Source organism: Pleurodeles waltl, chromosome 11 (genome assembly GCF_031143425.1).
Source record: "Pleurodeles waltl isolate 20211129_DDA chromosome 11, aPleWal1.hap1.20221129, whole genome shotgun sequence".
NCBI classification, from domain to species: Eukaryota; Metazoa; Chordata; class Amphibia; order Caudata; family Salamandridae; genus Pleurodeles; species Pleurodeles waltl.
This window is the reverse complement of record NC_090450.1, coordinates 568456106-568482525: the sequence shown is the minus strand read 5'-3', so window position 1 is coordinate 568482525 and position 26420 is coordinate 568456106. Positions and strand designations below refer to the sequence as shown.

Sequence of the window (26420 nt, the reverse complement as noted above, 5' to 3'; positions counted from 1 at the left end):
ACTATACAGTGCACAGACGAAAATGTGTGGAAATTGCATCGCCTAGTGTAATGATTTGTTTTGATCATATTAATGTATTTGTTTCCAATATACTTCAGAAATAACAAAAAAGTGCTTCATATGTGTTCCTAATTCTGAAGTACTTACACAGCGCATTTAAATATTGTTGTATGCTAGAAAAACTCTTTCCTACCCCCATCCAGCAAGATTGTCACATAAATTCTCTCACCTTGAAGTCAGAAAAAGAAAAGTCAACAAGCGCCCTTGGAAGACAGCACCTGACATTTGGGCTCAGCCTTAGAATTGCCAACAAATTTGGTGAGATAAGAACAAGATTTACAGGTCTGGTTACAGAATGAGAGCACTTGGAAGGATACTGTAAATAAGGTGTGGGCAAGGTAAGGTACGAAATCAAGCTTGACAGCCTAAAACAAATAAAGCCAGCTAATGAAAAACAAGAAAGTATGAATTACAAACCACAAAGCCAATAGCAGGCAGAATGCATTCCTATGTCAGCTTTCTGAATGTCCCTAAAATGTCTTTAGCAAACCAGACAGTAGGTTGTGATCTAAAAAAAAAAAAAAAAAAAAAAGTCATGGTTATTCTTAAAGACCAGGCTTCTGCAGTACTCATTGAATTGGTTGTGGACATAGTTTGTGAAGGTCAACATTTTCTAACTGGGGGAGCAGTTCTCAGAAAATAGGGGGTGGTTAAAAGCCACTTTGTTTAGGCTAGAAGTCCAAAACAAAATCATAGACATGCCCTTTGAGGGGAACTGCTATCTGGAAAACATGTTGATGATACACTCAAAACATTAAAGCTGGTACTGAAACGGGCAGATCATTAACGACAGTGCAACTGCCACAATCCTTTTTTGGCAGACGATGACACCACCCATATTTTGGTCATATCACCCCTACCGATATGCATCAAACTAACATTAACATTACAAACAATACTATGCCCCTCAGGAGCATCAGCAACCATTGTAAAGACACTCCCACCATCCCTAAACAAGACTCTGACCCATTTATAGAGAAGGTTAACAGAGGGGTCAGGATGCTAGACATCATTGTCATCTTCCAAGCTCCGACCACCAGTTTTCTGACCCCACAAGATTTCAGGCCCTACAGCAAAGTCTCTTAGTTTTACAAGTAGGCAGAAATCATCATGGACAAGTGGGTGTTGGATGTCTTCTAATATAGCCTTATGCTAGAATTTACTTCAACAACACTTCTTGCAAGAGTCAAACACAAACCCCTAACTCTGTTGTAAGCAGAGATTTTGACATGCTAAAAAAGGGGGCTATTCAATCTGCCCTAAAAAAATCTTCAGAACACTCCATTCTGTTTAAGGTTTTTTCCCTCATAAGGAAGAGGGCTTCAAAATAATGGTGTCTCATTCTAGTACCAATGCAACTCAACCTGTTTCTAAGAAAACATTCATTCATGGTAACACTTCAAGTGCTAGTAAAGTTTCTACATGGCATTGCTAGTTCTCAAAGATGCATATTTTCACAACCTAGCCACAGATAACACTGTAGATTCCTAAGATTTGAGGTAGTCACAACCAGTTTTATGTACTACCTTTTAGATTTTGCTCTGCTCCCAGAATATTTACCATATGCCTGGCTCCAGTATCAGCTCATCTCTGATGTCTAGGATACCAAGTCAGTTCCTACCTGTACAACTGGAAGGTCAGAGGCTCATTTATGCCATCTTCGAAATGCTCGATTATAGCCTGCATTGAGCTCTTCAAAACTTTGACTCAAGCTAAGCAAAAGCAAATCCTATTTGACACCAACTATTTGACTTAAATTCTTAGACACAGTCTTAGATATAAGTACAAGAACTACATATCAGCCAACATAAAGACCATCCGCTCTCAGTGCATTGGCAAGCAGATACTGAAGCAGTTAGTAGTCAAAGTATGTCCCTTACAGCGCTTTCTAAACATGATGTCAGCATGCATAGTCCTGATTCCTTTCTGCTGACTCCACATGTGGCCAATTCAGGAAGAATTGGACAGCCAGTTAGCTCAGTTGACCGGCTCTGTGGAATTGTAACAAACGCAATGAAGCAAACACTCCAGTGGTGGACATACTGAAAGAATACAGCCCAAGACTCCCTTAAATTTTGCCTCAGTGTCACTTTGCCATCATAACAGGCGCTTCAATGGATGAATGGGGTGCCCATCTTCAAGAACTGTCATTCAAGGGCCTGTGGTCTTCACAGAAAATAAATCTGTACAGAAATGTCCCAAAATTACATGCTATTAGAGGAGCCCTACAATCATTTCTTTCAGGCATACGCCACTCAAGGTGTTGATCAGAACAGACAACAACACTGCAATATTTTATATTAACAGAGAGGGGTGAGTAATGTAAGAAATTGGGTTAGTGGTCGCAAATGAGTCCTTCACAAGTGATAAGCCAGAAATAGTCTGTGAACCAAGTACCCTATTGTAGCACTTAACTCTCCGGGGAGCAAAGCAGAGCAGTCCAGGTTGCTTACTCAGAGGAGTTGATGTAAGCTTTCAATCCCAATTCGCTGGCACTCAACAACCATGCTCAATAACTTATTGTCCAGTCACTGTTTTTTCTTTTAAAAAGGTAGTGTGTGTGTGTGTGTGTGTGTGTGTATATATATATATATATATATATATATATATATATATATACACTCCCACACACATACATACACTAGTCCTACTCAAAACCACACATTGAATTACAAATATGCACATCAGGTACATGGAAGTACCTTTGGTGACAGCCTCATATCACTTTACAACTCCTAGTGGGTCCTGAACCCCATAATCAAAATGCCCCCAGCTATACTAGATGCAACATCTCAATGAAATAAGTGTAATTATATATAAGGCAGGCCTGCAGGCTTTGTCAGGGTGTCAACACATTAGTAAAACAGCCACACTTTAAGTTTCCATATTGCCCCACCATCACAATCACTGAGCTCAGCATTAATCATATTGCATTTTCTGTATCAATGTGGTCAGTAAAGCATTTTCAATACAACGTCTTTCTTTCATCACCACTAGACTGCTATTGCAGTCATATGACCAACCACAAGAAGTTCCTGCGCTCCAGAACTTGAGATCAAAAGCTCCCACTTGTCAAGTACTTAAATCAATGATAAATCTCCCCCAGAGTTAAAATGATTGTGCCTTAGGAGTCTTAGGGTTATATTTAAATAAAACACTTTTGGGTGGCTGCTTTGCTCCATGCAGCACTTGCAACATGTGAAGCACATGCTGATGGTGTCCCTGCCCGTTTTGAAACCACTTCAGGAAACAAAGTATTCTATTTAGCCACACAGCAGGGCATTATGGGTCCCTTTGGTGCCAGTTCTTGCTTATTTGATTCCTGCGGTCTCGTGCCACATTTCTCTTCTTTTATTTTGCTTTAAGTGTTGGGTGCCCCAGTCCCACCAGGGTCCCCCGCAGACTCAGCCTTTCACTGGACGTGTGGGTGAGCCCCAAAGTCCCCTGCGACCATGCCAGTCCTCTGCACGCTGTTTTTGTGCTGCACGGGACCCTTCTTTTAGGCTCCCACATGACAATAGCAACAACTCTTCTGCTCACGTGGTGGGAGCAGATCTGTGGCTCACACTCCCAGACACAGGACTAGGGTACTGTAATGCACCAAGTGAACAGGTCCTGGAGGTACAAAAAATGCCTGTGCCCCCCAGGGAGATGAGGGCCCTCAGGGCCAACAAATAGCCACAGGTAGGGTGGCCCATGCAGACTCCCTCCCTAAAGAGAATACATAAAGTAGTTATGCATACCAAGCCCCCCAATATCCCAATTCAGATCATTGCAACTTATAGTCTCCTTCTCCAACCCATGCAAGGAAATACCAATCTCAATTCAACACATTTCCAGATGGTTTGTAGCAACAATCGCTTTCTGCGGTAGGAAAACAGGAATATCTCTAGCTGGCCAAGTAAAATTTCACAAGAAGTGTGACAGCTTCCTCAGAACTCTACACAGGTTGCTGCTTGTATATATTTTTGAGCAGCGACATGGAGAAAAAAGCACACTTTAACAAAGCACTACTGCTTGTAAGTGGTAGCAGACAAAAACACAGCCCGAAGCCAAGGACGTATTGTTTGGGGTCAAGGACAACACGTTTTCATGCCTATTTCCTCCTTGAGACTTGTAGGCCCAACCTCCTGCAGCACAAACCCTTTGGCTGCCAGATTATACTACCACATTATGAAGCAAGAAAGGGAATTGTTTGCAGTTGAGGTAATATCTCCATCCATTTATTTGTGCTGTTCGAACTTGTATTTATGGTTTATTACTGCAAAGTTTTTATTAGAGTGAGCGTTCAAAATAAATGTTCTAAGCTGGGACTAAACTACTGATAGTGGTTCCAGTAAAACAAATTGTGTACACATGTTTGCAAAGTCTAACAAAATGAGGCTATGTATTATGCTTCCAAAATTCTCCCTGATTAGATGCAAATATTTACATAAGCTTGAAATCAAGATTGATGATTGTGCTTTCAAAATATAATGCGCAAAAAATGCAATTAGAAAAAAACGTTCTTTAAATTACTGTGAAATTTTAGGTACCATTTTTTTGAAGTATCATTTAGTGAAATGTTGATGCTTGCTAGTATTTCTCAAAAAATATTCATAATGGAAAATTATTGTAACCAGTTTCAACAAGATTATGGGAAACATGAAAAACAGACATTGGCAAAGCTAGTAGGCCCATCATTGGTGGTTAGTGTTTTGGTTTTGTGAATGTGTGTTTTGTTTTGACATGGCTTTTGTAAAACTTTATTGTTGTGGGAGCTGCCGAGCCCTCACCATTGTAACAAACATTGGCAAAAGCAAAAGTATTTTTTGGTCTCAAAAAGCACACATTGCCAGAGTAGTTCCTGCACTGAACAAAACTACTTTGTGTGCTGATATGCTCCTTGTGAAAGAGCAGCTTGCTATCATCCACAGTGAAGGCAGCCAACAGATTGATTGAGATAGAATTTTAATAAATGGAAAAGATCTTGGTTAACGCCAGACCTAATTAAAGGCTGAATGCTTAAAGAAAGTCCCCGAAGTGCACCAGGTGAGATGTCTTTGCATTAGTGCAGATTTAAGTATTTCATGTGTTCACAAGAATTTACAAAAGTAGACCACAAAATTGTTCTTTTTGAAAATATTTGCTCATGTGAAAATCTGTTGAGCATTTATAAGGTCGCTTTGCCTCCAACCACTTTTTTCCCCAAGCCTGGACAAAGTTTTTCTTCTGCCATTGTCAAGAATACATTTCCAGCCTCTCTCAGTATGGGAGAAGAAGAGCTAGTGAAAACCCTTAAAACATGCAAGTTACTAGGTTTGCACAGACTCAAAAGGACATTCCAGCCCTGGAACTATTGCTTACAGCTATCTCCAACCCCAGTATGTAGGTCTGCAGAAGGGTGAGAAAATATGGAATCTGCTAGTATTCAAGCCCTACTGTAGTATTGGCCCTGGCATAATCAAAGAGACTATTATGAGAATTCTAATATAATAAGGTTGCTGCCATAATTTGTCACAGCACTACATGGCACTATAGGGACAAGTAGATTTTTTTTACAGGACAAGTAGATTTATGAAGCAACTTGTCACATGGACGAGTAGATATTTTATTTAGTTCCACAGCCCTGGTCGGGATAAGCGTTTCTAAAACACTTTTTCCAATATGGTGTACCAATCTGTTGTAACCCACTGTCCTCTTAATGTTGTATGTAAGAAATTGGATTATTATTTTGGGGGGTGTTTTACCACACTTTTGAACCCTCAAAATCACAGAATTAGCCAGAGCTCAACCCCTGATAGGTTTTGTACATAGCAAACTGGTTTAACTTAGGGAATATGTAAAGCATTTATACAGTACCATAACAGTAATAAAGTCAAAATGGAAAAACAAGAAAAATCCCAAATGGATTTAGAAAGGTAGAGTAAAATGTAATAAACGATTATGACAAAAATCCAATAATGGAACTGGAGATATGAATGTTAAACATTTTAGGTAGAAATTGCACCAAAAAACATAAAGCTCCAATGATACTCAATGGTCATAGTAGACCCAGACCTAAACGCAATTTGGAGCAGACCGTGACAGAGTGTGGGTCAGATACACCAACCAGGTTCATCCTGGTCAAAGATTTGTCTTCTGACTTAAGGCCCATTTCACCATAGGAGTACGCTTCTAGAGCCACTAGGACCTCAGGAGGGGCACTTGGAGACTCACATAATGACAGGCAGAGGCCAGTAGCAGGGTCCAATTGAGGTTAATTTGTAACTGGTCAGCTTTGCAGCTGTAGGTAAGACCTCTTTTAGCTTGTTGTGGCCCTGCAGCTTACACAAAATGTCAGCCACATAACTCTTGGAGTCTACTTCTTTGTGCTGGTTACAAGAGGGAGCAAGTCCAGTCCTTCAGGGCTCCTCTCAGGTCACAGACAGCAAGTCAGTCCTATTCTGTTATTCCTCGGGTCCAGCAGTGTTATGAAGTGGTTGTTACATTTATGTTGACACAAGCTAGTGGGTGGGAATGACTCTTGGCCATGCCCATTTCAAATGGGGTGAAAGTTCCCAGGGCCGCACCTACCCACTTTGGGCATTTTCAAGATGGCAGAACTCTCTTGCCACACTAAACTTGGGCTCTGAAGGCTGGGTGTGTTTTTGAGTAGTATACTATGGTAATCTCAGTGTCCTTTCACATTTAACACTAAAACCCAGTTTGAGGTAGCCACTGCACCCACAATAAATCCAGAGACAGAAGTCAGAACAAAAGTAGAGGTTTCCAGCAACCAGGCAGTGGATACAAAAGAATAGTCCTGACATCCCGTTTCCTTTACTTTCAAATGCACTCCCTACTGTTAAATGTACACCCAGCAGACGTGTTAAGCAGGTTTTAACACTCAAGTAGGATTTGACACTGTACTGTACTGTCAAAAGAATGAAAACAGCTCCCACCCCTAGTCATTCAGGTTGACCTGTCAATCACATTGACCTATTGTATAGTTCCTGGGAGGCATTTCACACCTTTTTCACACCTATTCACATGCTAAGCCCTGTGTGGGACGGCGTGCAAATGCAAATTATCCTACAGGCAGGGAAAAATAGCTTTTTAAAAGTTACTTTTTCTTAATATTTATTAACAATCCTACTTCACCATTGAATTGGATTGTCAATAACTATTAAAAAGTTTATTATTTTTCTAGTTATCCCCATTCCAGAGAAACAGTATTAGGATTTTTCTGTATTCATGTTTTTTACATAGGACAGGAAGGCCTACCACAGTGACAAATATATTTTGAGTGCTAGTCACTCTAAGTGCATGTTAACGTTAAATCTTTGTATGTCCTAAATACTATGCACCTTGCGTTGTGGGGTGTAAGCCCTATATAGGGGTGATTTATTAATATTTAAAAGGGAAGATTTTACCTATCAAGAGTGTATTTTACATGTTGAATTGCAGTGTTTGAACTGCCACAGTCAAGCTAAAGTGGCAGGCCTGAAACCAGTGGTAATATTGTAAGTAATCACTTGGGTCAAATTGTCCCATTTTTTTAATCCGTTACCTCTTGGCAAAACCTACAATATTCATAGGGATTAAAATGAGATGACACGTCACTTTCTTGAACTGCTCCATCTTTGTTGGTGGCATTAAAGATATGTAGTAAAACCTTTGCAGGAGTAGGAATTGCCACCAAAGAGGTGAAGATAACATCCACCGTACTTTGCATCTGAGCCACGCAGAAGTCCGACCTGTTGAGTACGACTCGTGCCAGATGAGTCCAGACATTTTCGGTCAAGTGCAGTAAAGGTGTCGATCTGCGTGGTCGGCCATTTCTTTTGGAGCTAGGGGCTTTTGGTCCCTCCCGACCCCACACACCCGATGGGAGAACACGAAGCACAGCTAGCACACAGACACTTTGTAGTATGATCTGTAAAAGAGACAAGTATGATCATTCTCGCATATGATATTCCCATCTCTCCTTCCCTGGTTTCATGATTAACAAAACATCATCATTGCACTTTGCTATGATTTCTGCTGGTTCTGGAGGATGATTGGAGGATTCTACCCACACTTTAGCACCAGAGTTTTTGTCAGTTGAGCCAAAACCTCCCTCCCCATGCTCTGAAAGAAGGGCTGGGGCAGTCCCTTTTTTCACTATTCCTCCATACACTAGGATAATTACAATCCGCCCAATTCTGTATCCAGATTGTATTATCAAGTGAGTGTCTCCACTATTCAGGAGAATGGTTTTGCTTTCTCCTTGGTAGTCTGCATCGATCACTCCTTCCAAGACCTGAATACCTTTGAAAGCCAACCCAGATCTGGGAGCAATCAATCCGAAATGCTCTGGGGTAATCTGTATTCCAACACCTGTTTTAAAGAGTGCCATGTCTGTTGGTTTCAATGTGTAAGCCTTTAAGGCATGTAGATTAAGACCTGCAGATTCTGGTGTGGCTCGGTAAGGAGCTAAGGCTTCTGGTTTTATTTCCCAATACATGGTCGTGTTGGTCGCTACATGGGGTTGTATCTGTAAGGCTGGGGTTAACATTCGCATTAAAGGAGTCTAAATGCTCTCCAGTTTTTCAAGGTTCCATCTGATACTTTTTGTAATTGGGCTTTCAGCAAGCCGTTGATTCTCTCAATCAGTCCTGCAGCTTGTCAATAATATGGAACGTGATAAATCCACTCAATATTGTGTTGTGAACAATAATCTTGTACCACTTTTCCTTTGAAATGTGACCTGTTGTCACTCTGGACTTGGAGAGGGACTCCGTAATATAACATTAACAAGTTGAGAGTCTTGATGGTGTTGTATTGGGTAGCACGTTTGCAAGGGACGGCAATTGGGTAACCAGAATAAGTGGCCACTGCTGTGCAAGCGTATTGACACCCGCGACTAGTCGGTAGTGGCCCAGTGTTATCAATTTGCCATACAGTATTTGCCCCGGCAACTTCCCTCTCCCCAACTGACCTTTGACTGTTTGCGGTACAGATCTCTGTTGCGTGTGTTGACAAATAGGACATTGCACGATCACGGTTTTTATCAAGTCTAGGGGAATGTGCATCCCTCTAACCTCTGCCCACCTGTAAGTGTCCTTCTCTCCCAGATGTCCACATTTGTGGTGCGCCCACTTAGCCACCCCAACCAAGTCAGAATCCTGCTTCGCCACTTCTGCCTCTGTAATTTTGACTTTGTCGTCTGCAAGGGAATTGAACCATCATTCTAGTGAATTGGTGGGACAGTAGGCATCTACATGATACACAGTAATGGTACTTTGCTGTAGCATTTCCCAAGTTTCTTGCCACAACTCTTTGTCCCCACCTCCTTAGAATGTATTTCCAGTTATGTGCATGCCATGTGGGAAGCCAAGTGGCTAACCCATTGGCGGTAGACCAAGAATCAGTATAAATGTGACAAGTCCCAGGCAATTCTTGTTTCAGTGCCTGATACACAGTGAACAATTCTGCATATGGTGACTGGGTTATATGACCTGCATTTTTTTCTGAACATTTTATTTTGGAAGCAAAGAATCACCACCCTTGCTTACAAGCTTCTGCAAACATTTTCATCTAATAAGAGAGCATTCTGGAAGCATTATACTGAGCCTCATATTGTTAAACATTTCAAACATGTGGGTACACTTTTTTTAATTTTTTCCGGAACCACTGTCAGTAGTGCAATGTGACCTTAAAATATTTATTTACAGCGCTCAACATAATAATGAAGGCTTTTCAGTAATGAACCATAAATACAAGTTGGAACAGCATTAGCATATGGACACACATATTACTTCAACTACAGACAGTTCCCTTCTTTGTAAACTGTCAGCCAAAGGGTTTGTGCTGCAGGGGGTTAGGCCTACTTGTCCCAAGGACAACATGAACATGAAAACTTGTTGCCTCTGACCCCCAACAATATGTCCCTGTCGTCGGAACGATAGGAATTCCACATCCCTGGTCTATAATATCATTAACTTGTTACTGGGTGTAATCTAGAGCTTGCATCTTAATTTCTGCTGAATTCTGTGGAATGCCTTGTATGTTTTGTCTAAATATTGGCTGTGCGCGAACACTTTCGGCTCGCCTGGCTCAAACTGGCCCGCACCTTTTTTAACTTCTTCATCACTGGAATTTGATAAAATCAGTGCATTCCCATATATTTTAATCCCAGGTTTCGGGGTCCCAGTTTAACCCTGCTTTTGCAATAGCTAAATAAACTGTCTTGTGATTGATTTTACCCCTCCGTTTCCGATACCCGTATTGAGCGACACCGACAGCTGCCTTCTCAGCTACAGATTGATAAGTATCTGCCTTATCTTGCAATAACTTATTCTGACAAGACAGTTTGGTTACATTATTTTTAGCTCCAACTAGCTGTCTCTCTAATTTCATGTTGCCTTGTTCCAGCTGCCTATATTTATCATGCATTTTTCTATAAGAGGAAAACCAGATCCAGCCCCTTCTGCCTAAAATAGATAAATCACATCCACATTCCAGAGGTACACTCTGTAAACGGACTAAAACGTTTTTTTGGCTCAGCATCGCTAAGACATCCGTCCCAGCTCTCTCATAAACTTTCACCAGAAGACCATTCGTTTGCAAGGACATTATAAGATTCTTTCTCCCACCCGGGAATTTCATGTGAAACCTGGGAATCTCCCTGTGAAGCCGCTTTTGACTTCTTGTCAAACATTCTACACTTCTAAAAGTTTCACTTTTCAACCTACCACCTAGTACTGCTGACTTTGCCAATTTGTTTTGCTTTGCTTCAGACTGAGAGGGAACGATGCGAAAGGAATGCAAAGAATGCAGTACTCTTAGTCTGAGTAATGAATTTATTGAGGCACTTCCCAGGTTTCATATACACGATGAGAATAACGTGAGCACTTAATATGAATGCAGCAACACATGCACAACTCTTATAATAATCACAGCAGTGGAATAATAGTAATCAAAGAAAACGCAATACATCAACAATTAATATATATATATATATACTACGTATATTTATGGATGCACACAGTAAAGTTAGATATTTTTAATTAAAAATGCATCACCATGGGGTTCGAATCCAGCATCATCCTTAGTCTGCCAATGTCAAACTGTGGAACCGTGACAGCTGAGACAGGACCACCCCAGTAGGATTACTCTGAGCAATGCATCCACTCCCGGAGATGAGTTCCTTCTCTCCCAGTGTCAAGCTTCCCCACCTAAATACTTTAAACAACCTTAAGTGGAAGGTTCTAGAAACCCCCTTCCTGTTGAGTAAGTTGGGAAATTCAAGCCCTGGCTGTACTAGGTCAGTGTTGAAAAAATACTCCAGAGACTGGCCAGATCTTAAGGTGTATTTCCAAGGCCGAGCTGTACCCTTCTCTACCATAAACATTCTCAGCCTTGTACAACCTTATCAATATTACCCCCCCCCCCCCATTATGTTCCCTTCCCTGGTGAGAAAAGCGAAAACATGTTAACAAGCTGTGCGCAGAAAAATACCTGTGCCACTAATGTGACGGCATTTGAAGCACAAAATGGAGTCAGTGGTCAAGATGGATTTGGTAGTTAAATACAGATAGCATTACAGTGGGTCATTGCAGTTAGTGTCCAACCCCTCTCCTGGGTTACTTAAGGGCTCCCAAAAGGGTGGAACCCCAGATTCGTCTGCAAGACTTCAGCAACCGTCTGCAAGTCTCCTCTGCAACACACGTCTGCAACCTGGACACCCTCCAGTGTCCCTGGGACTCTGCCTGCACTAGGAAAGCAAGAAGGAATCTCCCTTGGAGTGAAGGAGTCACTCCCCTGCATCCGCAGGCACCTCAACAACGACGGCCAGCTTGTGGATCCTGCTGTCCCATGAACTCTCCAAGGCTCTGCAACACAGGTGGTGGTTCTGTGACTCTCCAGAGGTCTGACCTATCTTCCTTGCAACTGGGAAGTTTGTGGTCCCTCACTGGAGCTGCTTGGCTGGAACCCTTGTGCACTGCCTCTGGTTGTCGTTGCCAAGGCTTGTTAACTCTTCAGCCCAAATACCTCCTAGTTCCAAGAAGCACCAGTCTCCAGCTCTCTCCAGCCCCAAGAATGGCATCCTATCTGCAACTCCTGCAATGTGGGCATCCCTCTTTGCTGTGCTGCTGAGGCCTCACTGTGCCTGCTGCCAGAGTGTCCTGCTGTGGGCTCCGACGATTCCTACTGGTTCTTCAGCTTGCTGAGGGCTGGCCCTGACCTACTTGCCAAGGTTGGGTCTCCTGCACCTTGCTGTTCCTCACAAATCCTGCAAACTCCGTGCAATGCTTCTCTTCATTTGTCAAGGCTTGTTGGTGGTCTTGCTGACTGCTCACTGACCCCTCTGCAATTCAAGGGCTGGCGTAGCCAGACTGTGGATGACTCCTGGGATCCTCCTGCATTGCCTGGACTCCACAGCTGCACTTCTTTGTCCAACGTCCTACAGGAAGCATCACAGAGATGGGTGGGCATTGCCCACCTGCACCTCCTGGGCACCTCTGGGTGGTCTGGTCCCCTCTCTCCTTAGGTCCTCTTCTTCCGGAAGTTATGCCTTGGTTCCACTGACCTAGTTGACGGGTCGCGACAGCAGCTGGACAACTGAGTTCCCCATTTCCTTCAGTGGGATGTTCCGACACGATTTCACCCCATGCACCTGGGCTCCACCGTGTAGGTACTCCACTTTTCAGGGTATCCACGGGTGGGGGCACTATCCAACATCCCTTGTCCCAATGGGTTTTCTCGGGTCCTGAAACGTGAAACCTCCAGCTGCGACTTCTCCATGTTAGCCTATGGACACTCTCCCAAGATTTCTACTTTGCACACTGTCACCTGGGGAATCCTACTTACCTTTGGGGTTTTAGTACTTTCCCAGTCCTAAGGATCCTTGGGTGGTAATGTGGGTTGGAAGTGAGTTTCGCATTCCACTCTTTTAGTATATGGTTTGCTCCTCCTACACCTGCCGATGGAACAGATTTGTGGCATGGTGCACAGGCAAGTCTGTTGACCCCCTTCTCTGCCCCTCTTTCCAAGGTCCTTTTGTTTATACCTTCTTTGGCCCAGCAGGGCTCTTCTTTGCGCATACTCAAAGGTTATTTGTCTGCTATCTTTGCTTTTCTGAGTTTATCTGTCCAACCCTCTTTGTTTAAATCTCCTATTGTTAGTAGATTCCTTAAGGGTCTTACCCATATGTGTGCTCACCACCATTAATAATGCCCCAATGGGATTTGAATCTAGTTCTTACTTTCTTAATGTGTACTCCCTTCGAGCTGCTTTATTTTATATCTGTCCTCTCAGGCTTCTGACATTAGAAGCAGCCTTCCTTGTGGCAATCACACCTTCCCGTAAGTTGAGTGAACTGCAGGCATTGTCATCTAAGCCACCCTACCTTCCCTTTTATCCTGCCAAAGTGATGCTTTGCACCAGGGCTTCCTTTACAACCAAAAGTGTCCACAGCCTTTCATGTAGGCCAATCCATCACCTTGTTTACATTTTACGCACGCCCTCATCCTTTTAAGGAAGAGAGACTCCACCGCCTGAACCAAATAAGATCGTTGGTGTTCTATCTTCATCGTACCAGGGGGATGATCAACTCTTTGTTAGGTATGTGGGTGACAGAAAGGTCTGGCAGTGCAGAATAGCACCATATCTAGATGGGTTGTTCTCTGCATTAAAATGTGCTACACCTTGGCTAAAAAGCAACCCCCTGAGGGTTTGCACGCTCATTCTACCAGAGCGACAGCTGCAACCACTGCATTAGCATGCGGATTTCCAATCCTGGACATCTGTCAGCCAGCAACGTGGATATCCCTGCACATGTTCACCAAACACTACTGACTGTACAGTCAGGTCCATAGGGACGGGTACTTTGCCCGTTTGGTCCTGCAGGACTTCCTAGGATGATTTTGGTTCACAGACCCTCCTCCGGGGACAGTATTGCTTGGGTATCTATTCTAAGGTAAGAAATCTGCAACTAGAAGTTAATTACTTTCTGTAATGCCTTATCTGTTAGAGACATGTTCTAGTTGCCTATTCCATACCGACCCACCCATCCTCCTTGCTCTGCAGACTGATTTCTAGGGTAAGGGCTTCCCTTTCCGAGCCCTAATTTTGACGCACCAGTGGTCATTGTCCTTCATGGCTCCGAGCTTCTGGCGTGGAACGTTGTGAGAAGAAACTGATGACCACGCGCCGGGGTATCTCTTACATAGGTCCTGCGATGTCATGTCCGGTGGGCACGACAGCGAAGACGGATGTGGAGCCGACCGAAGCCACCTAATGGCACGCAAGGGTACTGCTCGAGAACAATCTCTGGATCCAGACTGACGCCTGGGGAAATTCTAAGGCTGGGAATCTGCAACTAGAATATGTCTCTACCAGATAAGATGTTACCAAAGGTAAGTAACTTGTTTGTTAAGGTAACAGAAGGACTCCCACTAAAATGATAGAGAATGATTGAAACATATGAAGTTATGAGAGATACCAATGGAGTAGAATTACATTTACAGTTAAAGTGACTTTTTTTTCCTTTTGTTTGCACTAACTGTATGTTAATGTGACCCAAATATTTCCATTTATTTGCATTTTTAGAAGTTTCTGGACTGAGTCACAAAGGCATGTAGGAGCACATAAAAGACTAATCCTGTAGTATTGCTTTCTATACCCCTAAGTGCTTTTGTGTACTGGCCCCTTTGTTTCTTACCGTATTTATCATGTTAGGGCAATTTGCTGGCCCCGGCTACATCAGACCGCCTTTAGAGGTAATATAGAGGCTGCATGAGTACTCTGCAGGGTCTGAAGTGATTGCTAATAAACATATCTTATGGATTTTTAAAATCCTGTTGTGTAATTGTCACAACACTGCAACATTGTCATTTCTGGTCGCTGAATAGAAAACGGTCATGTTTATGCTGGTGCATTGGGACATTGACAGTTCCAATCTTTTTGCAATTGGAATCGTTAGCTGCTAAGATATTGAGTTGGTGATGTCAGAGATTGTGGCTTTTACACAGTAAAGGATACTGATTATTTGGATTTTGGTTTGATCCACAGCTGATGAGGACTTGTGCTGATCTCTTCCGACTTCTCCCATTTACCGTCTTCATAATTGTGCCGTTCATGGAGTTTTTGTTGCCTGTATTTTTGAAACTTTTCCCAGAAATGCTGCCATCAACATTTGAGACTGAATCCAAGAAGGTTTGTATTTATGTAGTCTGCAAATTGACCTTTGACATACCTTTTTAAAGACTGCATGCTTTTAACTGTCTCTATGTTACTTTCAAGTTATTTACAGCTTTCAAATTAGCTGTCTTGTTTTGAAGAGGTGGACATTTTGTAAATAATGAAGCACTTTGGGTATGTCATTTAATGTTTTAAGGATCTGTTCTTCAGGCACATCTCATTGCTAAGTGGTATTCCCAATGCCAATGAGTCCTTCCCACCTTCGACCACCAATGTATGATACCCCTAATGGTAGTACATCACTAATGGCAGAAAGGATAATAATGCATAAAAAAAAGACTACCTTGTACTGGTCTTATTTTGGGAGGTGTTTCAGGGTGGGGCTTGATGGCCTTCTTCTGCCCTGTCAACCCCAAAGAACCTGGCCTGGTCCAATTGATCATTAGCAGAAATAACGGGGTGGGTGGTAAAACAATCCACTCAGCCCTTTTACTGCTCACCCGCGCAGAGAGTGCAGTTGTTCTCTGCTCTGGAGTTACCACTTAGCCCTATAGATTATCAACCACTGTTCGATTTTACAGGATATAAACTTTATGGACCTGAGTCACAATGTTTTTGCTGTGACTAGATCTGACTTACTATGTTAATACTCCTTATTTACTAATTTAGTAGTAAGCTAGAAGTACTGCAAGTGTGTGTAAGTCACAGCAAATTGTTAGTAACCTGTGCCTTATTTGAGGAGCACAGATGTGGAAACTGTAACAAATCACATCAGTACAAGTCTCCATATCGGGTTTCACTTAAGAAACCATTTCCCAGATATCCGTCAGTACTATTGGACAATGCAACTGCTGATACTTAATGAATGGGTCTTTTCAGAACAGACAGACCCGACCTATACAGTGGCGAAGGAGGCAATTGGTAGAGGGAGACATGAAATCATCCTATTTTGCACCTAAAGGCAGAGGACTCAACCGACCCACATGCAGACAGTAGCCAGAGCCTGGAGGGAGTCCACCACTAATTTGGGTTGGAGGGGCAAACTAACATGACGCCACTGTGGTATAGTGACCAGCTCCGAGAGATTAGAAACCTACAGGGGCTCCGGAAATGGGTGTTAATTGGAATTTAGCACCTGGGAGACCTATGGAGGGGGGGGGGGGCAATCATGACATTTGCAAGCTGCGCCAGGAATATGACTTGGCACAATTTAAACACACCTTAAGTAGACATATTCTGGCAGGAGAACAACTTCCAGAGGCATCTCCCCTACAAGACCGACTCCTTGCTGGCCCGCTACTCAAAAAAGGAATATCTTTGATTTATAGGAAAATAATAAACAACACCCCAGATCCCCTGGGAACACTTAGGGACTCATGGACTAACAACCTAAGAGACTTAGATGATGACGATTGGACGGAAGCTATTCAAAGCCCCAAAGTAGTAGCAATTAAAACCAGATTCCAATTGGTCCAAATCAGGATACTACATAGATCCCACTACCCAAGAACAACACTACATAAAATGGGCAAAGCCGCATCGCTGTTTTGTCTAAGGGTATTCCATCAAGAAGGCTCATTCTTCCATATTATTTGGGAATGCCCAAAAATCCAAGAATACTGGACACAAGTTACGGGGGTAATGACTAAAGTACTTTCCCGGACAGTCCCCGTGGAGGCAAAGTGGCTCCTCTTGGCCATAATGGGAACTGTGGTAGAACAGAAATATCAGAAGATCTGGATGATCTTAGCAGCAGGAGTGGCCAAACGTAATATAGCAAGGGTGTGGGGCAAACCAGGTCCCCCAAGAATAGAGGACTGGGAAATAGACCATGATTGGTGCCAACGAGCATAGCAAGTGATAATTCAAAGTGGGGGGTGCCTAAAGAAGTGGGAGAAAATATGGGGAGCCTGAAGGGACTACAAAGGATTTTGAGGCGAAGGGAACACTGGGTAAAGAATCCAGGATTTAGTATCAGTTAACTAACTTGCCATGCAATATGTTTTTATGTAAATTTGGGAGGCTGCGTAAGCGCCGGAAGGCAGATAGTTAAACAGACTATACTTGATGTAAGACTCTTGAGGGATTTTGGTTGAATATTAAATACTGCTTATATTCCACATTTTCTGTATGATGCAAAATGTTAATAAAAAGACTTATTAAAATAAAAAGAAACAATTTCTCTTTATTCATCCATCTATTGATCAGACCTTGATTTTCTTTCTCTCTCTCTCTCTTTTCTCAACCTTTGATACTTGATGTCCTTCTGTCTGACCTGAGAATATGTATATTTGGGGTGCAATGTCAAATAAATATTTTGAACAGGTAAATCAAGAACACCTTTAAACTGAAAGTCAACTTTAGGCTATTGAACATCCTGTGTCTCTTTTCCTAAATTGCAACTGTATATTTGTAACTACCCTCCCTTCCCATGAAATAATGTTTCCTTTTCACAGGTAAAGCCCATCAACTATTGGAGAAGGACCACATAGTGGGAGCCTGTAAGAAGAGCTTGGCTTTCATTAAGTATACTTAGCATATTATCTTGAACATTGATCACCGCATGGAAGGCAGTAGTTTGATGTGCCCGTTAGGTAACTTCAGATATCAGAGATATCCAGGATTAAGGATACCATAACTCAGATTATTAGCCGTCCAATGCAACTGTCAACATGTGTGTGATGTTCTAAGATGGTACTGCCTAGATGTGTGTTACTATGTCAAAACATCTCTTATTCCTACAACTGCTATCCTGTACAGCGCTCTTCTACCTTTTGGCAAGGTTGACAGTACAAGTTTGTGCTTTAGTTGATAATAAATAAAAAGATATGCTAGACCTGCCTCAATGTAATAAAGGTAGTCTAATTTAGTAGTACTGCCTACTCAATGTTTGGTTAAATTACATAACCCCCTTTGTTTTCTTCCCTTCCAACACTAAGGAAGAAAAGATGAAGAAGAGGCTGGGTGCTAAACTGGAGCTGGCAAAATTCCTCCAAGAAACCATTTCTGAGATGGCCAGAAGGAACAAAGCAGAAACCGGCGGTGCCACTACTGGACAGTTCTCTTCTTACGTTCAGCAGGTGATGAACTTGTCCTTAATTGTTAATTTGACAGTTAGTCTAAGCCTTGTTTAGTAAGGTGCTTAAAACCAACCAACATTCCTTTTGGTGACCGATCTTGCGCTCCTATGCTTGATCTTGAGGAAATTTGATTGTATACATTTTAGAGTGTATTTTTTGCCCCAATAAGAGTGTACGTTTTTAAATAGATTGATTTGCTCACAGCCTAGTCAGTAAAAGCTATCTGTTCAATGGCATATGTGGCTGTAGATACACATGTGCTGCATACTCCTACCATCTAGTTTTGGGTCAAGAGTGTTGCAAGTTGTTTTTCTTCGAAGAAGCATTTCGAGTCACAGGACTGAGTGGTGACTCCTTCTCGGTGATACTGCGCATGGGCATTGACTCCTTTGTTAGATTGTTTTATCTCTGCCATCTGGTTCAGACATGTGTGTCTTCACTCCGTCTTTCGACTTGCTCCGGTGTGAAATCTTTTCTTCCATCTTCTCTTTATCAATGGTATTGATTCTCTATCGCGTATTCCCTTCTTTGCGTTCAGCTCCTCTCGTCGGTCCGAGCACTGACCGCGTGCCCTCTGAGACGACCTCACCCGTTTCGGGCCTACTTCATCACACGGCAGCGAAGAGTATGCTGAGCTGATGGAACGGATGCCGTTTCGTTTCTGTCCTCGTTGCCACTCGAAATTCCCCCACACTGAACAACATCAGGTGTGTAACTGCTACGGCTACAAATCCTTCCAGTCGGAGAAGACACTTCGGGACTGAAGAGCTTGTCAGTTGGAAATAACGCACAAGAGTCCAAACAACACCCTGGACATCTTTGGGGAGGAACACACCCAGGAGGAGCCCGAACAAGAGGAGTCCTTCTCTGTCCAGGATTCAGACTCCAAAGTCCAGTCGGATATTGAAAGCCACAAGATGACATACCTGCAGCTTTTGAGTACTGTGGCCCCTCCTGCCCACACTAAGACTGTTAAAAGCCCCTTCTAGAGGTCACCAGATTGCCACTGACCCGGCCCTGGTCAGATCCGAAAATCTGTTTTGGCTGCCCACCCTCCGGGTCGGCTCCAAAAATATCCAAGACCAAAATATCGTCTTTGGCTTCGACCTCCAGTACCTGGGTCTGAGAGACTTTGGTCTGAACTTCGGTTGAGTACTTCATCACTGACTTGAACAGCTACCACCTCCACCTTTGTGCCAAGCAAAGTGCACCGACCGAAAACTTCAGTGCTGAAAGCCATAGAGACAAGATCTTCAGAGCAGAAGGACTCACGCCAGTCTTCAGCTACGTCTTCACCTGTGGAACCCATTTTGGACACCATGGACGCTTGACAGTGCTGCCTCCATATCCAGGAGGGTACAGGGCACATTACTGCTTCCCCTCCTGTACTTTTCAAGAGGAAATAATCCTTCCAAGAGGCTTTGGACACTTCTCCTCCAAAGATGGTTACCAAGGACAAGGCTTCCTCCACACCTACCAAGCATCCTCCATCTCTTCCTCCTCCGCCTTCGATTTGGGTGGAACACAGCAGGACCGAGACCCATGGGACATGTACAACCCTGGACCTATCTTGGCCAATGACACAGATTTGTACCACGCATGACACTCCCTACCAGAGGATAGCACATCCTATCAACAGGTACTAGCTTGTGAAGCTGCCTTCCATAATGTTGAGCTGCACAAGGACCCAATCAACCAGGACTTCCTGTTAGATACCATTACAACACCACACAGTTTCTCCCCATGCTCCCTGGCATGCTTCGTCACGTAGATAAAATGTTTTAAAGAACCTGTCCACTCTAGGGTTATCACCCCTAGAGTAGATAAGAAAAATGTCTGCTTCCACTGACACGCTATATATTTAGGTTTCAGGTCCCTCCAGACTCCGTAGTCACAACCACTACATGAAAAAGGGATAATAGTCAGGCCACAGGGGACTCTCCTCCTCCAGATAAGGAGAGAAAAAAGCTGGATGCCATCGGCAAAAGGGTAGCTGCCCAAACAGTCACTCATTGGTGTATGACCAATTCACAGGCCTTGCTAGCGAGATATGACCAGGCTCACTGGGATGAAATGGAGGTTCTCCTCCAATTTCTCCCAGATGAGCACCGCAAAAGAGGACAACAGATTGTTGTAAAGGTGCAAACAATAACAAATAATTCCATCCACTGTGCCCTAGATGCTGCAGACAGCTGCACGTGGTTTTAATACTAGTGTGATAATAAGGAGACATGCATGGCTTTGATGCTCTGGGTTCAAACCAGAAGCCCAGCAGGCGGTGCTCAATATGTCCTTCAAAAAGGAGCACCTTTTTGGCCCTCAAGTGGACTCCACCCTTGAGAAGGTGGAAAAAAGAGACTGATGATGCAAAAGTAATTGGTGCCCTTCAGTCCCCCTCACAAAGGTGCACTTTTTGTCGCCCCCACATTTGGAGGTGGTTACAAATCTACAACCTCAGAGGCATCTACTTCACAGCCCAGACAGCCTTAAGCTTCATATTGTAGAGGTTTCTTCAGGGAAGAATATAGGGACAATACCAACTGAGGCAGAGGTAGGAGCACCGCCACCTGAGGTTCTACCTCCACTGCAAAGCAGTGATACCTCTGTTTTCCCCCCACCAACTCCACACCTGACTACTTCAAAATTTTCATCCACAATAGGTCAACATCACTACGAACCACTGGACCCTTTCCATTATCCAACATGATTATTGTCTGGAACTCATGACCTCTCCTGAACACATTTCCTCTCACACTCACAAACTGTCCCCAGAGCATGTCACACTTCTCAAACAAGAAGTTCAGTCCCTTCTCAAAGGGACCATCGAGCCTGTCCCCCGTATAGCACGAGGGACAAGGAGTATATTTCCTATACTTTCTCATTCTCAAAAAAGACGGCTCTCTCAGGCCTATTCTAGACCTGAGACCATTAAACCACTACATTCCGTCAGAACACTTTCACATGGTTACTCTAAAAGACTTTATTCTGCTTCTACAGCAAGTCGACTTTATGATGGCCCTAGATCTAAAGGACTCCTACTTCCATATCCCCATCCACCCTGCACACCAAAAATAGCTAAGATTTGTGGTTGTAGGCAAATATTACCAGTTCAAAGTCCTGCCTTTCGGAGTCACAACTGCTCCCAGACTCTTCACAAAGTGCTTAGCAGTAGTCGCCGCACATTTCAGAAGGCAAAACATACACGTGTTCCCTTATCTAGACGACTGACTCATCAAAGCCAGTACACTACGGCAGTGCCAATATCACACTCGGACAACAGTGGGCCTGCTTCACACACTGAGATTCACAATCACCTTTGTCAAATCCCATCTACAACTTCTTCAGATACAGCCCTATCTAGGAGCTTTTCTCAATGTAGAGTTGGAACTAGCATACCCCAACCCAGCCTGCGTTCAGAGTTTTCAGTCTCTTCTCCCCCAGTTTCAGGAGAATCACACATACACAGTGAGGACTAACTTGCATATTAGAGATGATGGCTCCCTGCATTGCCATAGTTCCCCATGCCAGACTCCACATGCGTTCCCTATAGCAGTGTCAGTCATATTAGTGGTCTCAGTCACAGGGTCATCTGGAGGATCTAGTGTTGTTAAAACCACCAAATTCAGTGCTCTCTGCAATGGTGGAACACCACCAACCTGTTGAAAGGGCATCCTTTTCTGGACCCTGTGCCTCAGGTCATTCTGACCACAGACGCATCACTCATGGTTTGGGGCGCTCACCTTCAAGACCTCACAGTACAGGGCCTCTGGGATCTCAGTCACCAATCCCTCCATATAAATTACCTTGACCTTCAGACAGTCTTTCTGGCCCTGAAAGCATTTCTTCATCACCTGTCTCACAAGGTTGCTTAGTCCGCACACACAACATGGCACCTATGATTATTTACAGAAATGGGAAGGGGGGGCATGGTCTTCAAAATTGTCATAGCTCCCTTAGACAATTTGGAAGTGGGCTTTCCACCATCATATTTACCTGGTGGCCGAGTATCTCCCAGGAACGGACAATGACTTTGCAGACCTGCTCAGCAGGATGCAACAACAAGCCCACAAATGACAACTCCTCCTGCAAGTCCTTCAAAAATACTTCCTAAGGTGGGGAACTCCCCAGATACACCTTTTCGCTGCAGCAGAAAACGCAAAATGCCCAAGCTTTGCCTCCAGGTATCCACACCCACTGTTTAAAGGCAATGGTTTATGGAAGAACTGGTCAGGTATATTTGCTTATGCTTTTTCACCTCTTCCTCTCATTCAATTTCTTGTTCGGAAGATCAGACAGACATTTCTCACTGTGATTCCTGGTAGCACCTACTAGGGCCTGTCAGCCATGGTTCACCACACTACTGGACCTCTCAGTAGTTCCCCACGAGAAGATCCCCAACAGGCCAGACCTTCTCATTAAAAATCAAGGACAGATCAGACATCAAAACCCCATGTCACTGAACCTTGCGATATGGCTCCTGAAGTCACAGAGTTTGGTTACTTAGGATTGTCTGCGGAATGTATGACCTTCTCAGGGAAGCTTGTAGATCCACAACCAGAGCATGTTATGCTGCAAAATGGAGATGTTTTGTATGCTTTTGCCAACCCAGAAGTATTAATCCCATGAAAGCTACTGTCTGAGACATTGTTTATGTGCTACACTTACAGAAAACAAAATTAGCTTACACTTCCATTTGTTTACATCTCACAGCTATAGCTGCATATCTACAGAACAGACAACATACGTCCTTGTTCAGAGTCCCAGTCATTAAAGCATTCATAGATGGCCTTAAAAGGGTTATTCCGCCCAGAGGGCCTCCCGTACCATTCTGGAACCTTAATCTTGTGCGTACCAGGCTAATGAGCTCTCCTTCATTCATGCCCTCTTCAGTATCTTTCTTGGAAAGTGGCGATATTAGTCGCTATCACATCACTCAGTCATGTTTGTGAGCTCCAGGCCCTATCCTTGGAAGAACCTTTCGTTCCAGATCCATAGGGATAAGGTGGTCCTTCTCACAACCCCGAAGTTCCTTCCTAAAGTGGTTTCCCAATTCCATATCAGCCAATCCTTTGAACTACTAGTCTTTTTCCTGCAGTCTGATTGAGTTGCAGAAAGAGGTCTACACCAGTGGTTCCCAACCTTTTGACTTCTGTGGACCACCACTTTATCATTACTGGAGCCTGGGGTCCCCCATTAATTCTTTATTGGAATCCGAGGACCCCCCACTGAGTCATTACTGAAAGCTGGAGGCCTAATCTGTTAATATTATTTATTTTTCTAAGCAGTTGCGGACCGCGTGAGGGGCTCTGGGGACCCCCAGGGGTCCCTGGATCACAGCTTGAGAACCACTGTTATACTTGTATATAATTGCACATATGTAGTTACATTTGCATAAATATATCGTTCTCTATACTTCCTCTACACTCCTTTTTTCTCACCCGCCTGTGGGAAAACAATCTAACAAAGAAGTCGATGCCTATGAGCAGTATCACCGAGGAGGAGGAGTCACTCTGTCCCGTGACTCAAAAATGCTTCTTCCAAAAAAAAACAACTTGCAGCACTCAGTACCCAACACGAGGGGACAGGAGTATACGGAGCTTGTGAACCTACAGCACTACATTCCATGAAAAGATGCTTACTGGGTAAGTAACATTTTCCTTTCACTTATTAATATAGAAAAAAACATATTTCCAGTCCCTCATTTGGAAAGCTTTGATCAAATAATTATGGGGCTGGAGTAAAATTAATTAAATAGAAGTACAAAAGGTATTAGTAGGTAATGTCTCACTTACAGAATTACTTTAATTTTCTTGCATGTATGCTTCTAATTCTTTTCTGTGCATTGATTGGAGAAACCTCTTGAATTCTTTGTGTTCCACAACAGACTGGTGTTCCTCTCTAATCTTTCCAATTTTTGCTGGGAACGTGCAGAATTTGCTTGAGTTTTCTTTGAGTGTATACTGGACTCTGTTGCTGGATGAACACCCTTAAAGAAATGGTCCGGAGATTAGTGAAATCAGAGACTTAATTTCTTCCACGTGGCCTGTAAAACCAATTAGAAACTCCTGGTGGAAGAAGTCCGTTTCTAGATGGTGGACACCAGGTTTACATCCTTCCAAATATTTTACAAAACGGTGGCAGGCCTAGCAACCTGATGCCATTAACCCAGTTTATTTTTTACCGTTTTCCATTTGAGCATTATTTACATCTTGGTGCTTTACAATAGCTTCATTGAAAATCTTACTGTCAGTTACACCGTTTCACTGCTGTTTCAATGCTGGCTGTTATCGGATTTATCACATTATTGGAACAGAGTTTTTCCTTTTAGCTTCTTGTTCAGACTCGTCACATTTTAAACTTAATGTACCCTCATCGACTACACGACCTCAGCTTTGAAACTGCATTATGCGGTTTGTGTGGTGCTACTTTTTCTTCAACAAATCTGTATCTCTTCTTTTACCGGGGGGTGGGGAGTGACATGTTATTTTATCTCCTTCTTGTTACCATGTCTACTCCTCCACTGTGAACACTAGTATGGTTGCAACCCAAGCCGACTGAACGCCTTCTGTTTTCTTGCTTGTACAGCTAACGTCCGAGTCTCTCTTAACTTCTGCTCAGCCTTCTATAAATTCTGCCCTCTTAGCCTTCTATAAATTCTGTCCGCCCTTGTGTTTTGTGCATACAGGCTGCTTTGGGGGATCTAGTTCTGGCTTCTTGACCTAAATCCCGGGATTGTTCCTCCTTCAGTTGCAGAGCCACCTCGCTCCACGCTTTGGTTTTTTTAACAGTTTCACCGAAAAATAATTTTAAATTGATATGACACTGCTGTAGTTCAGCAGTGTTTTCATAGTTTAAATCTCGCTTTGTAGTTTGCCGAGCTGTTCTTTTTGTACTTTGATGTATTAATACATCTTTCAGTTAGTCAACGAGTTCTCAGGTTGCTGAGAGTTCTCAAGTTGCTGTGATCGTTTCTCGCAAGGAGACAAAAAACCTCTTAGTTTGTCCAATAAGGTCTTCCTGGAAGTGTTGTGCTGAATTATTCTTGTAGATCAAAAAGGTTGATCATGAATTGGAATATATTCCAGAGGGTGAGTCTTCATCACTCTCACTGTTCACTTGGTTTTCCGGAACCATATAAAATTCTATATAAGCCATTGTAAGCCTGTGGTTGGCTTGGGCACTTTTTACCATTTTGCAACGTATATTTTTGCCAACACTGTTTCTTCGAGTGAGGTCAGTTGCTGTGGAATGCATTTTACTTTACTTTGCAGGTCCGCCACACAGGTGAGCAGCCCAGCACGAAGGAGATTGTACGGTTTTCTAAACTGTTCGAGGACGAGCTGACGCTGGAACACCTTGAGAGATCACAGCTAGTGGCTCTGTGCAGACTGCTAGAACTGCAGCCCATGGGCACCAACAACCTACTTCGTTTCCAGCTAATGATGAACCTTCGGTCCATTAAAGCGGATGACCAGGTAAGGGCCCGTTCTGTTCTATAGTAGAATGATAGTTCTCCAGGTGAGGAGTATGAGTTTGCCTTTCTGTCTTTCAGATGATTGCCAAAGAAGGAGTGGATTCGTTAAGTGTTTCCGAGTTGCAAGCTGTTAGCAGAGCTAGGGGGATGCGATCTTTAGGCCTGACAGAAGAACAGCTGAGAGAACAAATTAAGCAGGTGAAGATCCTTTTTCTGTCGCTTTTTACTATTAACGTTTTTGCCATAAACCTTTATTTAGCGCTGTTTTCCGAGGTTTGCTATATGTGTTTCTCCACTTAAAATTCAGACATGAGCGTATTGGCTGGTAGAGACACTCAGTGGTGTATTCTGCTAGAGAGAATACAGCGCCCGCAGGGAAATAAGCATTTAACTGCACAAAATAGAAAATGGAGAACACTTTGCTGTAACGTAATATTCCAATCTTGTAAGGACTCCCCATACGATACAACTTGCCTTTGAAAAAATGCTCAGGATGTATTTTAAAAAACAAACTTGTTTTGTAGTACATATTCCTTCTAGATTTACATGCTGTGCATATTCTGCCATCCAGTGGTTAGAGTCGGAAAGTGCCACTTGTTTTAACCAATTTGTTTCCTTCTCCATGGAGATCGTTGTGCTTGGCTGTAGGCCGCGCGTGG

General features: G+C 43.2%; 1 protein-coding gene across 2 annotated transcripts in view; it reads left to right on the top strand.

Annotated features, from left to right (window-relative positions):
• LETM2 (leucine zipper and EF-hand containing transmembrane protein 2) overlaps positions 1–26420 on the top strand; it is a 164473-nt gene that overhangs the window by 45566 nt on the left and 92487 nt on the right. For both annotated transcript variants that reach the window (XM_069214016.1, XM_069214017.1), the window contains exons 5-8: positions 15079–15222; positions 18147–18287; positions 25559–25762; positions 25840–25959. In XM_069214016.1, the coding sequence (XP_069070117.1) occupies positions 15079–15222; positions 18147–18287; positions 25559–25762; positions 25840–25959 (609 nt within the window). The remainder of the gene's footprint in view (positions 1–15078; positions 15223–18146; positions 18288–25558; positions 25763–25839; positions 25960–26420) is intronic.